General features: G+C 22.9%; 1 protein-coding gene across 1 annotated transcript; it reads left to right on the top strand.

Moving 5' to 3' along the window:
* Positions 1-6,339: 6,339 nt before the first annotated feature.
* On the top strand, positions 6,340-15,727 carry Bma-eva-1 (Zinc finger, C2H2 type family protein; the record flags this gene model as incomplete). The annotated part of the gene is made up of 10 exons (XM_043079850.1): positions 6,340-6,466; positions 8,929-9,140; positions 11,616-11,739; positions 12,145-12,297; positions 13,472-13,615; positions 13,941-14,008; positions 14,311-14,407; positions 14,549-14,722; positions 14,906-15,112; positions 15,600-15,727. The coding sequence occupies 10 exons, from the start codon at positions 6,340-6,342 to the stop codon at positions 15,725-15,727; spliced, it is 1,434 nt and encodes a 477-aa protein (XP_042935784.1).
* Between the last annotated feature and the right edge of the window lie 1,228 nt (positions 15,728-16,955).

Below are 16,955 nucleotides of genomic sequence, written 5' to 3'. Positions count from 1 at the left end.
TCTGTAAATTATTAAAATGTAACTTACATTAATTTCATTTTATTATAAAATAATTGCGATCATAGCAAAATATGAATTGAATAAATTTCATGTACAATAAATAATCGCTATAATTTATCATGATAAAAAGATCAGTAATTAAATGTGATCAAATATATTAGATAATTCAATAGGTAAAATTGAGAAAAATGAAAGAAACATGCAATTTTAAATAAAATTCAATTTTTTTTTTTTGAAACAATAACAAATGTAGAGGAATTTCGAATTAATACCAAAGACCAAAAAATATTTTATTCATTGGGCGCAAAAGAATCAAAGAATAAATTATATAAATAAATTGAACTATTCAATAAGTTATTTTAATTACTAACGATCACATAGTTTCATTTCTAAATTGAGCCAACAACTAATGTAATAATTATTTTGATTAGAAGAAAAATTATTGTTATTTATGAGAGAATTTGAATTTCAAATTTACAGAAAGAAAAAAAAAAATTCAACTTTGAAAATTGAATTTTTCATTTTCTATTAACGAAAATAAGTGTTAATTTAAATTATCATTAGCTATTCATCCATTTCCTTCTTTTTCATTTATAACGAATGAATCATTTGCCAATATTTTGAAGAACCCTAAAATTAGTCTGAATTAAATTTAATTTTATTTTTCACAATGGTTATCAATGAATTATCATTCAACCATTGATCTTTTTTAGATAAGTCATCGAAATCTAACTAGCTAATTTTAAAATTAATTATGCTTATTTCATTCAAATTCTAATAAATCTAAGGATGGATTTTTTTTTTAGTTCAAATTTCAATTGAAATAGCATAAATCAGACAATAATAACTCTTTATTTTAAGCTTATTTACTTCTTTCCTTGCTTATTCACAAGAAAATATCAGTTATCTTTTAATGAAATATAATAGAGCCTAGCATAGTAAGCAAATATATTTTCATATTAAGCCATTTAAGGCTCTTTTTTTTTTCTTTATGTCCATAGCAACGGCCAAGACATACTACACCAAAAACAATAAATCAAGAAAAAAAAAATTTTTCACAGTATTTTAATCTAATCCTTTTTCTTTTATTTTGTTAATAATATTAGCAAAAGTTGTAAATATGTAATAATTTTAATAAAAATTAAATTCAGTTTAAATTAAAGGTATTCGTTTCTTAAAGTTAATAACTTTGTAATGTATTTAAATATCTCATTAAAATATTACGTGTTCTTATCAAAAAAAGCATTCATTATATGTTTATTAGAGGAAATAAATAATAATCTGATGTAGTTTTCAAAAAATAAAAAAAAAAAAGTTACATTTAATTGCATAATTAATTATTTATCATTCAATTTTAATACTTTCACCAGAAATGTCCATTTTAAAAATTTCAATAAATAAATAACAATTATATTAAAATATATTGAAATGCATATTCACTGATCGATACAGCTTATACCCTTAGAATACTTTTTAAATTGTTGTTGTTGTTGTTGATTTGTCTAAAATTTACATTTGAATAAAATTGTTGAAGAAATTGAAATTCAATTTTATTTTATATCAAAATTTTCCTCATTATCGCATTTCAGAGTTGTAGCAAATTTGAACAAATTTCCTTTTACATTTTCCATTTTACATGCTTTTTCTTTGAATTTCCACCCCATTTCATTTCATCTTTTGCCATTTTCATTTTAGTTTCATCCTTCCTTAATCATTTCGATGATATACTAATTTCATCTTTTCTGATAATAAATATTTCACTAGAACTTTCAAAAAAAAAAAAAGAAAACTGAGGTAAAATTTAAAATCTAAAATATTGTCTTGACTGTTTGATTGAATAGAGGAGGATATGCTGATTGCATGTTTCTAATAGTTTACTGAATAATATTAATGTTTTTTGGTTTTAACAAATGTTTCTTAAGTGAATTTTTAAAACCAAATATGTTTGCTCAGAATGTATTTCTTAAAAAATTAAACAATTTGCAGAGATTTGTAGTTACAAAAAGAACTGCAAACTTTTGAAATTAATTTAATCACGAATTTTTAATATTCTATCATTTTAATAATTGAATTTGTAATTTAATGAAAGGTAGCAAATGTAAAAATATTGATCGGAATTAGAATTTTTAATTATCACTGTTGTTTATTCTAAAAATTGAAGAAATTTTGATTAAGTTATTTTCTCTATCAGTGATCTGAATTCATTTTTATGAACACAAATTTAGCGCCTTCACTCGTTTTCTTCTAAGAATTTTTAAATTTAATAGTTTTGATCAAAAAAAAAAAAAAAAAATAGTCTAAATCTCGAAAAGAAACAAACGAAGATTTTTTAAAACATAATATGATTTATTGTTTTTAATAATTCTAACTATTTAAGGTCAAAATAAATGGACAAAAATCAATGAAAGAAATTTTTTAATAAAATAATCTGAAATTCAGAAAGTTTCTACTAGAAGGAGAATTTTAGCATTATCAAAACTTCATCTGTTATACTTCAAAGATAATTTAACTTTTAGGAATAAATTTGAAACTTTTCGGGATGAAATTTTAACTGAAAGTTATTCCTTTTACTGTGATGTGCTATCCAATTGATAATCACGCAGTAGGGTGCTCAAAATTTGAAAATGAATGAAATGAATTGCATTTTAAATTACACTTATAATTGAATAAAATTTTACTTATAGAAAATTAAAAATTTTAAGTCTATTGTTAGAGAGAAAGTAATAGAGTAAAAGCTTTTTACTTCTTTAATTGATAAAAGATTATGGTAAAATAAATGGGTAACTCTTTTAACTTTTACCATTAAATTATTTTATAATGGGTATATTTTAAAAAATTCAAATCTTTTAAATATATGAATGGCAATGCTTTGCTGCTAATAATAATCATTAAAATAACCCTTAAGTTTCTTTTGTTTTTTTTTTTCTCTTTTTACCCTAGGTGGTAAGTTGCCCAAATAAAATATGAAGATGACAGGATGATGTATATAATGCCAGCATCGATGATTGCATTATTCGTTTTGCTTCATTCCTAATTTGTTGCGCTTCATTGGATGAAGTAGGTGTAGCACTGCTCTTGTCGCTTCCTGTCCTCTCCATTTACTCCAAAGGATGTTCAGCTCAGTAGTGCTATCAACAATAAGTGGATTGAACAGATGTGATGCCGAAAAAGCTTCTTCATGTGAAGTTGCATTAGCTAAGTAGGAAAAATAAAAGAATTTGTTTGTTGACAATAAATCTTATCTCAGTTTTTTTCTACATTTTCCGGAATATACTCTAAAACAAATCCGTATTTCTTGTAATCTCTTATTTATCTAATATTTAATTTTATTTACTCAATTATTCATATCATGTCATTTAATTTATTTTTGCTCTTTATTATATAATTTCTCCTCTTCTCAACTTTACATGCTTAATTAAACTTTTGTCGGTTAGTTCTAACACCGCCTGTCATAAATATTTTCATAATTTTCAAATTATCTTTTCATTCGAAATATATTTTTATGATATGACATTTTGGTATCACTTATATGACCAGTGTATATGACAGGAATTTTGGATATTTATTGTCAACAAATTTTACAACACAAATTAGATTTTGTTGATTGCACTAATTTTAGGTGTTAATTTCTCCGCAAATTGATCAATTTATAATGTCATAACAAATACTCATCAAAAATTTCCTCAAAACATGAATTCTCAGTTGAAATGCTAAATTATCAACAATTTTAAATTTAAATCTCCAAAATTATATCCTACAAATAATAATACAATTACATATATTTTGTTAGATTATATATAGCACAAATTAATTTTCAAAGATTTTGTAAATGAGTGAGAAAATTCATATTTCAATATTCTTTTGTGTAAACAAATTTTGCATTTGAAAATAGCTTACTTTATTAGAATTGGAATTTCAATTAGAATTTAATTTTAAATTAGAATCGCAATATTTCGTAAAAAATAGACTAATCAGTATCAAATATGTGAACATATTAAAATTTTTTAGAATGTTTGACTTTTATGAGAAAAACTTTTTTCATTTCTTTCAAAGTTTTTTTTCCTCATTTTATAACTGAGCGCAATGTGTTATAACATTGCACACAATGCACGCTGCAATGCTTTTTCTTTAATTTCCTTTTAAATATTTAATTTTTATCTAAATTTATTAAAGGTAAAGTATTCATGAATGTTGACAATTTGAATGATTAAAATGAATGAAAATTTAATGACATAAAAATTTCAAATTTCGGAAAAAATTTTATGATAATTTATCTGAACCTCCCAAATCATGCATTTGCAAAAGCAAATTTAGAATTTCTTTCTTACTGCCCTGTTTTCTTTGTGAAACAAAGTAGGTTTCCTTTCTTGATGGTTCAGATCGTTGACTTCTTTGTCCTCGATACTGGTAGAATCTCGAGTTTGTACTGGTTCCGTTCTGTGTACGTGTACTGTGGGAGTCTTCCTAAAATACTTTATTTTTAAACCTCAAGCTTGGGTAATTAAACCAAAGATTAACATTAAATATTATACAACATTACAGTAATGAATTGATACATAACACACAAATGTAACTTAATTATAAAACATTTAAAGATACAAGCAAGCTAGACACCTCGCAACCGAGTCATACCAAACAAGGAACTATAATGAATGGCTTTGTAAGGAAGAAACTGGGAGGATTTTATGGGTGGATTAAAGTCATTTAAAACAATAGTCTTTGTTCATTAGGTTGTAGCTTCACCATTGTAGTGACAGCATTGCACACTTATGATACTGAAGAATTGAAGGGAAATTAAGCTGTTGGTGATAATGTAGCAGTGATAAACATTATGATAACGATATGAACATGATAAAATGGATGATGGATTGTCATTTTGTAAAGAATAACAAAATTTAAAGAGATGATTGTATACTATTATTTTATTAATCTGACTTAACTGTTTTTTAATTAATTTTAATTAATAGTAAAGTTTAAGTGAATGATTGCATATTGCTATTTTATTAATTTCAATTCAATTATGAAAAGAAAAAATTTGTTAAGAATAACCTTTCTCCTTTCTTTCTCATCCATTACACACCTATTAATCTATTTGCTTTTTTTTTTTCTTTTTTTTTTTTTTATCAAATTTGATTGATAATAAACTAAAAGCACTGATATGATATCATATTAGCTCATCTAGCTGATCACTGCTCTGTTTTACATCCGTTCTAACCGATTTGTAATATGTAACTATAATTATGCCACGCCCATTGCTGACTACGACATCGAAAAGGAATTGAAATTTTAAGTTTAGTGCTGTCGAACTTAACTGATCGCTTTTGCTTCTTTGTACTTTTTATTATTTATAGCCTATTTGGGAAGATTTTTATAGTGAAAACTTCGAATGAATTTATGGCAAATATTTGAATAGTTCTAATTTTTTTTTAACAACTTTAATAAAGGCGGTGCTGATAGCCAAGAGTGACCTGATATTACTGATAGCCAAGAGTGACCTGATAATGCTGATAGCCAAGAGTGACCTGATAGTGCTGAGAGCCAAGAGTGGCCTGATAGTACTGATAGCCAAGAGTGACCTGATAATGCTGATAGCCAAGAGTGACCTGATAGTACTGATAGCCAAGAGTGACCTGATAATGCTGATAGCCAAGAGTGACCTGATAGTGCTGAGAGCCAAGAGTGACCTGATAATGCTGATAGCCAAGAGTGACCTGATAGTGCTGAGAGCCTAGGATAATCTTCTGTTACTATTGGCACTATCCCTATTGAAGCTGTTAATAAGATTACTTTTAGTCATTATTCATAAGTCATTATTATCATTATCATTGCTGAAAGTTTTTATTATTACTTTATTACAATTAATAATATTTTACTAATAATAATTAATTCAAATTATTAAGAGTTAATCTAATTGGATAATTTTTATCATTTAGTACCAATGCAATCTTTGTTTTTTATCATTTTATAAAATTTTTATCGAATATTTTTGCGCTCTTTTAAGATTCACTACACTATTATTTTCATAGAAAGAGATGTCTGGTATTTTTACTAGAACTAAGATAGGAAATATTTTTGAACAGCTGTTACTGTCCTCATATTTCTTCCAATCATAGCTGTTATTTCATATTACTCACTTTTTAACATTTACTGTTTGATTTTTTTTTTTTTGAAATTAATTTTTAATTTTAAGGGAAGAAAAGAAGACAAACTTTAATTATAATCAAAAATATATGCTACAAACTCTGTGTTCTGTAAAAATTATGAAAAATATTAAAAATTTTTAGTTCATTTCTAAAAATTTCAAAAAGCAGAAAGTTGAAATCTTGGCCCTAAATATTCATGTTTATTGTGCTTTTGGCTATAACAATGAACTGCCTTGGCTGGTTTAGCACCACCACAACAACAGCAACAGCAACAGTGATAGCATTAGCAACATCCAGTCATACTAATTCTGAAATTATCAATGGTTTGTTAAATTTTTAATACATTTAAATTTTTTTTTTTTTTAAGACAAAATGAATAATAAAAGTAAAATAGCAGTTGCGTTTAATATGCATTCCTATTTCAATATTTCGATAATGGTAGTAGAGAATATTTTATTTTACAAAATTAAATTATCGTTTAATTGTAAAAACTCTTTTAAAATATTTCACTACAATTTAAAAAAAAAAAATGTTTTAATAAAGTATTAATATTGAAATTAGTTATGAAGTTTAGTCTACAAAGTTATGCTATAATAAATGCGCAAAAAATTTTCCATAAATTGACATTATATACATTACTTAAGCTATATGCTTACTTATAATGAAATAGAGTTTAAAATATAGAGTAGAGTAGACTTGGCTGCTTAAAAATTTCCCTTGGCTCTCATATTATAGGACATAATTTTAAATTATCAAAAAAAAAAAAGAGAAAAATTGTTTTAGATTTGATCTGATAATGTTAGACTATTCAAATGAAATGAAATGAAATAGTTTAATGAATAGCATTACAACAATTTTTCTTCCAAAAAACTAGATGAAAAATCTTTTCAAACAAAAAAAAAAAAAAAGTTGGGCAAAAGGAAACGAATTATTAAATTGCTCTTTTTCCCACAGCTAAAAAAATGTGACAAAAAAGAAAAATCCAATAAAATTTGCATACATTCTTTCTTTTCTTTTCACCTTACTAATTTTCTCTAAAAATAGCAATTTATTTTTATTTTTTTTCCTCTTTTTCAATTGAAAAATTTATTTATTCCAACAGAGGAAGAATAGTTTTTCGAATTTTCTTTTTCTCTTAAAAAAAAAAATATGAATCAATAGCTAAATAAAGTTTTATTGATTTAAAAAAAAAACTGAGCAAAAATTTAAATCCAAAAACAGATGTTATTTTATGGTAATGAAGACAAAAAACATAAATATTTTCCACTACTGAATTGCTAAAGATAGTAAAAAAATTTTTCCTGAAACTTCTATGAATTCAATTGTCATTTAGATGTCAACCTAAATGTCAACTATATTGTACAAAATGATAGATCATTAGTTTATCTTTTAATATTTTGAGAAAATTCAAGCTCATCTAACCTTTACTCTAATTAAATAATTAATTATTTTTAGCCATGGGAATATTTAAATTGGAATTTAGATATGTTTTGATCTATTTTTGTTTTTTCTTTTCGCTCATTACTTAAATTTATTTATTTTATATTTTTAATTTTCAATATTTATTTTTCTTTTTTTTTCTTGTGATCTAACAATTATAATCATAATAAGTATTAATATTAATGTATCAAATTAAGAAATAAGTATTATTAGAGAGCATTTTTTTTTTAAACAATGTTATTTTTCTATTCATTTAGTAGAAGGATTTCCTATTCATTTAGCATTTGTTAATTTATCAAAATGTTAAATCTTTGTTGTGAAATAATTTCAAAAAGTATTAAATTCATTTGATAAATTTCCATAACTATGTTGCATTAATTAATGAGAAAGTTTAAACAATTGTGAATATGAATTAGTATAGTGTAAATAGATAAAGCTTTCTGGTCGTAGACATACTATCAATATTATAAATATAAATAAACAATAAATTATATAAATATCTATTTAGCATAATTATACAATGATTTTAATCTAATAAAGTTTGTAACTTTTATCTTTTGCATTTTACGAAATAAAATAAAAATAAAATGCAATTCATCAAGAAATTCGATGACAATTAATTCATCAAATCACACTTAATTATTTCATATCATATTTCAATGATTTCTTCATACTACGAAATACACTTTGCTTATTAAATACTTTCATTTCTCCTAGCATTTGAATATTCAATTAAATTTTATCTTTTAAAACTGTATCTCAATTAATCATTTAAGTTTAAACATTTTAGCAAATAATTTACTGATCACGTTATCATTTTAATTTAATTAACTTAAAAATATTCGTAGCAAAAAAAGAAAGAAAATAATATTTGTAATTATGATAATAAATTGATATATTAGTGCTTGTGATAATTTTTATATATTGTGAATAAGCTAATTTATGATTGAAATTTGCAAAAGTTTTCATCATTTTCTGTTAGTACCTTTTTTCATCTTTTTTCTTCTTTTTGTTGTTAAACTTTTTGTACTTCTTTAGAACTATAAAAATTAATCTTTATGGAAGATCAAAAAGAAAACATTAACTTTTGCACTATACAAGTTAAACTGAAAGTAAAAAAGTTATTTTAAATTTTGGCATTTAATTTATTCTTTTAGCTTACATTGCATTCTTTTTTCAGTTTACAAAATAGCTAAAAACTTTCAATTTATTATTAAAACTAATTAAGTAAAATTGCATAAAAGAATAAACAAAAATATTATTTTATAAAAATTATTTCTTTAAAAAAAAAAAATAAGTATTTAACTCTTAAATGTTACTACTTTACTTAAATCTAAAATTACAGCGCTTATGATGGAAAGCTTAAAAAGTAATTTGGTGCAAGCATGTGATAATGAACGAATTATATTGCATTGTCCAAAAAATACACAAATTTTGCTTGAAAATATATTTTATGGTCGTTTGGTACCAAGCAATCAACTTTGTCCTTCGCTAACTGCAAAGCAGCAATTTGCGCTCGATGAAAGTATCAGTTGTGATGTAGTAGATGCTCATGCGGTAAGTTCAAAGATAGCATTGGCATCTTTCTTTTTTTTTTTTTAAATGAAAGAATTAATAAGAGCCAAGAGCCAAGAAATTATTGATTTTCAAATAATTCATAAAATTGAAATGCTAATAATATTGTTTAGTTAGTTAAATATTTTTGTTAATGATTCTTTTATCATTTATCAATTTTTTTTTTTCAAATTTCCTTTCAATAGTAATTAAAATTTCTCATTAATACTCTAATAAGAATTGAATTAATTAAAATAAAATAAAATTTAAAAGTTGCTATAATATAATTGTAGAGAAGAAATGAAAAGTAAAAAGTAAAAAATTGTTATCGTTGAAAGATTATTTGAATTGTTTTAGCAAAATGATACGATTATTTATCATTGTGTTTTAATTTAGTGAGAAAACAATTACGAATGTTTGTTGTGTCTGTTCGTTCAATTTTTTATTTTTTTTTTTTTTTTTTTTTTTCATTTGATTAATTAGCATACGAACATTTATTGCATTCTTAACAATTTGCACTTCAATGATTGAAAAAAATATTGAAACAATTTTATAAAAATAATCATAAAAATTACATTTATTCATTGCTTTTTTTTTTCTTTTTATTCTCAAATTTTTTATAAGGAAAAAAAAATTAAATAAATCAAAAAATTTTAATTGAAATAGCAAAATTTTGAAATAAAAATTAACAAATGGAAGCATTTATTTCAATTTATATGATTAAAGTTTAAATGTTTATGTTAAATTGGTGCGAAAGAATATTGCAATAACATTTTCCACTTAGTTTGATTAAAATTAATAAATGTAAAATAATTTTATGTATATTTCAGTTCAGTTATTTAATCTCGAAATTTGGATTTCGCTTAATATACAGTTGATTAATTATTGATAATATCATTTAAAAAAAAAAAAAAAAAAAAGAAAAAAAGCTAGGTTATAGTTTTTTGTTATCTGGTAATAATTTTTGCTGAATGATAAGAATTATCATTTGAATTTTTGAAAAAACTAATCTGAAAGTTTTTTTTTTTTTTGGAAATTGATTTTTTGCTTAATTTTAATTTTTGATAAATATCAAAAAACTTGAAAAAATCCAGTTGAAATAATATTTATGAATTGTGCAAATAATTTTGCTATTTCATTCATTATGACACAGAACGGTGACATTTCTAGGTGACAAAAAAAAAAAAAAAATTGAATTTCTAGAAGGATTATTAACGAGCACAAAGATCAGATTTATTAGGTTATACCAAATAAGTTAATTAATTCATAGAAATAATTATTAGAACTTTGCTGAACTTTGATCAATAGCTTTAAAAGAGCAAAGATCATAAAGTTTTGAAAAAAGATTACTGATGAATTATGAGTAAAATTCTCCAAATAAAGGTTTTGAACGCTTACATATACATACGATGGCTATGTCAAATGAATAGATATATCTTTTGAAAAGTATTTAAAAGTAAATTTAATAATGATTGAAATATTACTTTGAATCCTTTAATTATGATTGAAAAAATGACCATTAAATCTAATTTCAATAATTTTATAAAAAAAATGCTCCTCAATGATTAAAAAAAAATCATTAAAAAAATTGGACACTAAATTATAAAAATTATAATCAAAATTAATCCAAATAAGTAAGAAAATAATGAAAAATAAATAAAAAATAAAGTTATTTTTTTAAGTTCAATAAAATTTATGAGAAAATGAAAGAAAGATTTATTACTAGAAAGATATTTTATGATTTCAAAAAATTCATTCAATTTTACCAACTTTTTATCAAATAAATTTTTTTAGCTGTCCCAAAATTTTTTTCAATTTTAAAATGTTCAAATTAAAATGACAGTTGCTTAATAAATTATCAAATTTTTATTATTTGAAAATTTCAAAAAATAAGCTATAATAAAATTTTGTAGCAAATTTTATATAACTTTAAATGAAACAATGAAAAAAAATAATTAGTATTAGTATATTAAAGCGGTCTTTTCAAAAAAAAAAAAAAAGAAAAAGAAAGAAGAATTTGTTTATGATAAGAGAAAATGGATGGATAGTATTTCTGATAAATGTAAATAAGCGATGGACAGTTGGCATTAATAATCTCAGACAAAATATTTTGTTTTTTCTTTTCTTTTCTTTTTTTTTTTTTTTTTTTGCTAACAAATAGAAATGACCGAAATTGATTTGAAAAAGAAGAATAATTAGCAAATTAGCACATTACAATTAGCAAATGAAATGAGAGAAAAGAAAAATGTAATTTGCTTCCGATAAAAAATGTTTGATTTATTTACCAATTGAAAGTAGCATTGCTTTTTTTTTTCTTTTTTGAAAAAAAAAAACAAATATTAAAAAAATTTTTTTCAACAATTAAAAAAAATTTGAAATTTGTAGAAAATTATGGAACAATGTCGTATTAAAAATTTTTCAACAATTAAAAAATTTGAAAATTTTTTTCAACAATTAAAAAAAATTTGAAATTTGTAGAAAATTATGGAACAATGTCGTAATAAGAGAAAATGTAAAATTATGGTAAAACCATCATTTTTTGGTATTGATCCATGTCCAAATACTTCCAAATATCTACAAATATCATATAAATGTAAACCAGGTGAGAGTAACTTTTAATTTAAATAATTTAATTTTCTTTTTTTTTTTTTTTGGGAAGACTTCTCAAAATTTTGAATTTGTTGAACTAAAATTTATTTTTAATGTTAATAAATTAAACATATATATTTTAAAGTTAATAAAAAAAAAAAAAAGATTTGTTGATATTTTTTAAAGTTAATAAAGACATGAGAGTATTAAACAAAAATTAAATTTAGAACAAATTAATAATAACAGTTGTTCAAATAATATTAATATGATTGAATTAAAAAAAGAATTAAAAATTTAGGCTCTTTATTTCAATACGAGTACTATTTATATTTAGAATAAATTGGTTACCCGTGATAATTACCCATCCATAATTTCCTCTTTTTCATAATTTAAATAATTTTAAATAAATAATTTTAAGTATCATTCGACGAGGAAATATTTTGTGAAGGATCAACAATGCAATTGAGTTGCAAACAAAACAAACGATTGGTTATTTATTCGGCTCAATATGGCCGAAAAGTTGAAGAGCGAACGATGCACCACTGCTCACCAAATACTCCAATTAGTCAAGGTATATAATATTTATACTTTAAATTTTTAGAACTCATTTTTGTATTACTTATGGAATTTAATTGACGTAAATTATAACGTGAACTATATGACATATATGTGAAATATATAATTTTAAATTTACTAATTAGAGTATTTTTTTCAAATTCTCGAATTTAATCTTTCGAATGCGATCTTCGATTTCACTACTTGTTTACTCTTGAATAATTATTTTAAAGCATAAAAAAAATGGCATATTAAATAAACAGGTTGCTATCAGTCAAATTAATTGTCAATATTGAATCTCTTTTTTTTATAAAATGATTTAAAATTTAAAAAATTAAATGTTTACAACTTTTTTTTTTGTGATTTGTTAAATATAACCCTAAATGTACTATCGTTAATTACAAATATTTGATATTAAACATTGCGTTGATAATGTTAATAATTATCATTTTATTTTTATAAAATAAAAATACGGAAGAAATATTAATTTACAAAAATTTTTTAGATCATTAAAATTTGAACTTTCTTCAATGTAAAATCTAATGAATAATTCCATAAAAATTGCTATAAACATTTAGTTTTTTTTTAATTTTAAATTTTATTTTAACATAATATGCTTAAAACTGTTTAATCAATGAAAATTTGAAACTAAGAGTGAATGCTTTTCTTTTTCCTTTTATTATATGTTATGTGTTTTAAAAATTTTCAAAAATATTTACCAGCTAAAAAAAAAATATCTTAGCAATAAAATTATTATAAAATTTAATCTAAATTTATTGTTTGCAAATTTTCCAATTAATTTTAGCATAAAATTTAAAATTAATTCATTGCTTAGCTCAATAAGATATAATCAAAAAAGATTGCTAGTAGTGACAAGCTAAATAGCTAATAGCAGTAATTCCTTTGTTCTATTCATATTACAAATTTTTTTTTCCTCCTCATCTATCACATTTAAATTTATTTCACTTTATCTTACTTAAAAAAAGGATATTCATTTTACTTGAATGTCACTATTAGATTAAAAAACTTCACTTCATAGATTCATTCAACTATAACATGATAAATTTTAATTTATAAAATTTCAATTTTCTCAATTATTTCTTCGCTTAGTATTTTCTTCAATGCATGTAATCTTTGAACTTTTAAATTAAAATTTTTTTTTTTTTGAAAATTATTTTTTAATACTACAGATTGTGTGATTGATGTGTTAAGCCAGCTACTCTATGATTGTCATGCGCAAACAGAATGTACGGTGACAGTAAACGATGAGCATTTGGATAAAGTTGGATGCGCATTAGGCATACAAAAATATCTCAGACTTATCTTTATGTGCAGTTCGTTTTTTTTTTATAATTTAAATTTTATTTAAAAATTTTGAAATATCAAATTTGTAATGCTAAAACTATCTGCAAATCAATAGAAAAGTTTTATGAATGATCGATCACTGATAAGATCGATGATCGATCCATTATTTCATATCTTATCAAAGATGCACTTAAATTAATTTAATTAATTTATTTCTTTTCTAATTTTTTAATATTATTTACTTTTCAGTAATATTATTTATGCATTTTTGTTTTCGCTTTTTTTCAGTGAGATAATCCAATGAGTAGTTTGTTATAAATAAATAAATAAATTCGAATAATTGATGTGTTATAGTGAACGATGAAATTTTTACCGAAACAGCAATGAAAGGAAATTTAGAAACGATGAAAAAAATCATTTCGGTATTTTCAGTCAATTCTACTAATCCTATCTATTTCTATTCGTTTACATATTTCTTTTATTTTCATTTTTTTTAAATTTATTTATTAGAAAAGTTTTTAATATTTTTTAATGTTTCATTGATAAATTAGAATTGATAGTAAAATGTTCAGATAATAAAAGGAAGTATTTCTGATATATAAAATAGTGTCATATATCTATTTCAAATTGTTAAATTAGTAGTTTAACTTTATTTTTTTTTTTTTTGTCATTTTTGCTTAGTATTTATTAAATATTATAGGATTTATCACCAAGGAAATTACAGAAAGCAGAAGCAGTGCTTGTAAAAGACAATGAACGAACATTTCATATTAAAGATGATCCAAATCTCGGATACAAACCTATTCAAAAGAATAAAAATGGTAGAAATTATCTATTTTATCATGAATTCTTCTAATTATCTTTTTTTTTTTTTCTATAAATTTGAAATGTGATAATTCTTTTCATGTCCATATTTCAATATAAATTTTATTAATTTTTTTTTTTCCTTTTGAAAATTTTAGTAAACGTTATCTTGAGTTCGTTGTCGGCAAACAGTTACGAGGAGTTAGATGAGGAAAGCGCATTTGTCGCAGTGACTTCAACTTCAACTGATCTCACTTCATCAAATAATGCTCATCATTTCAATGCTTTCGGCTTCATACATGATTGTATGTTAATAGTACGAGCAATAAAAGGTTAATTTGATTATATTATTAGTATTAGCAAAATTTCTGAGAATTTCTATACCTTTTTTTTTTTTTCTTTTTCATAAGTTTGCTAATGTTTAACTAAAATTTTAAAATATTATTAAAATTTTGCATCTAAAACTTTAAACTTTATTTTGGTGATTGTATTTTGAAAAAAAAAGTTTATTTCAGATAACAAAGAGAAGGTTTTACTCTGTCTTCTTCTGAGTTTTCTAATAGGATTATCAATGTTACTGATCGCTTGCGCAGTATCCGGTTGTTATCGACGTAAAATGAAGCGGAAAAATTCAAGAAGAAAAAATAATGAGGAAATTGTGCAAACTACAAAGCCAACAGAATTAAGTACACTGATGAGAAATAATAATCATACAGCATCAGGTTTCTTTCCTTTTTTTTTTTTTTGACATTATTAAATTTAAATTTTAATCTTACATATATGTAAGCAAATTGAATTACACTTTGTGATACTATAAGCAAACTAATTTTTTTAATAATCTATATTACTATATTTTATGAAATTATTATATTCCATGAAATTTATGAAATTATATATTTTATGAAAATATATTTTAATAACTACTATATTTTATGAAATGATTCAAATTAAGAAATTTATAGATTTTGATATAATATTAGATACTACAAGAATCATTAAAACAATGCTATTTTGAGTGTTAATAAATTTAAAAAATCAAGAAAAAAAGAAAAAAAAGAAAAATAAATTTGATTATTTGACATTTTGATGACACATTTTACATGGATATTCAAATATTTGCATTTGATCATAAGTTTTTTTTTTTTTTTTTTTGAATTTCTTAAAAATGAAAAATAAAAATGAATTTAATATCTGTTCCCTAATTTTCAGTCTTTTTGAATCCTAGCAGTCGAATTTATTTTGATGTTGGCGATTTGTCGAATAACAAAGAATCATTGTTGCGATTTACTCAGTTGACACAACCGCGAGTACCACAAATTATTCATGGCTATAGCTAACGATAAGCTCAACACTATTTGCTTATGGATATTCGATAAGAAAAATTTTAATGGAATTTTGGATCAAATTTTGAATCAGATCGAAATTACAATTTCAAATGTTTTAACTTAAAATTTTAAATTTAACCTCAAATATATGATCTCTTTTTAATTCATAATAAATTTTAAATTTGATTTAATATACAAAGAAAATGTATGTCATTCACAAATGTATAATAGAAATATTATTTTCAAAATAACTATAACGCTTAGATATTGAAACAAAATTTAGTATTATTAATTTAAAAATTTATAAAGGTATCAAATTAGAGCTATTTCAATCACTTCATTCATCTTTTAACAAAATGAAAGTATTCTCGGAAAATTTTTTTTTTCTTCTTATTTATTTTAGAAAGTAAAGGAATGTTAATATCAAATATATAGCAATGAATTTCATCAACAAATTAATTATCAATTGTTTTTAATTTTATTCATCATTTTTCTTATTTGAACTATTGTAAATAAATGATTTGCAATAAGTTTAAAAATATTTCACAAATATTTGTTTCAATGATTTTTAATTAATAAAACTGTTTTCATCCTTCATTTATATGCTGTATGTGCATAATAATATTGTCAAATATTCAATAAAATTTTCGAATCTGAAAATTTTAGAATCATTTATTTCTCACTGAGAATTCATATTCTCTCGTCCAGAAAAAAAGAAATGAAATGCTAAAAATAGGATAAAAATGAGTTCAATAGCTCAACAATTTCAATTTAAATTAAAGAATTAAACTTAAATTTAAACTGAAAAAGTGAAATTTGCTATAAACAGTGCGGGAAAATAAATTTTTTGATTTATTTCTTACTTGAATTAATCATTCACACTTACCATTCTCACTTCTAACTTTCTTAAAGAATATGCTGAGATGTACAATTTGCATATCGATACGTATGAGAGCATTTGCGCGCGAATATTATAAGGTTTGTGAGATGGTAGCTCTAGGATGGTACCTGTCGGAGTGAGGTACCGACGGTTGCGTTCTAGTAGTTGAGATTATTCGAGTAGATTGAGAGGAAAGAGAAGAATACATTTGAGATGGATTATACCGCAGATCAATCCTTTATCATTATTTCTTCCTGATCTGATAATTACTGATAACAATTAGCTTATGCAATATCAGTTTCAAGATATAGATATAGCGAGATCTATTTTTATTCTAATTAGCTACACATTTTTATTGTT

The sequence above is a fragment of the Brugia malayi genome, assembly GCF_000002995.4.
Source record: "Brugia malayi strain FR3 genome assembly, contig: Bm_v4_Chr3_scaffold_001, whole genome shotgun sequence".
Classification (NCBI taxonomy): Eukaryota; Metazoa; Nematoda; class Chromadorea; order Rhabditida; family Onchocercidae; genus Brugia; species Brugia malayi.
The sequence above is the reverse complement of the archived record's forward strand: the minus strand, read 5'-3'. Positions and strand labels throughout refer to the sequence as shown.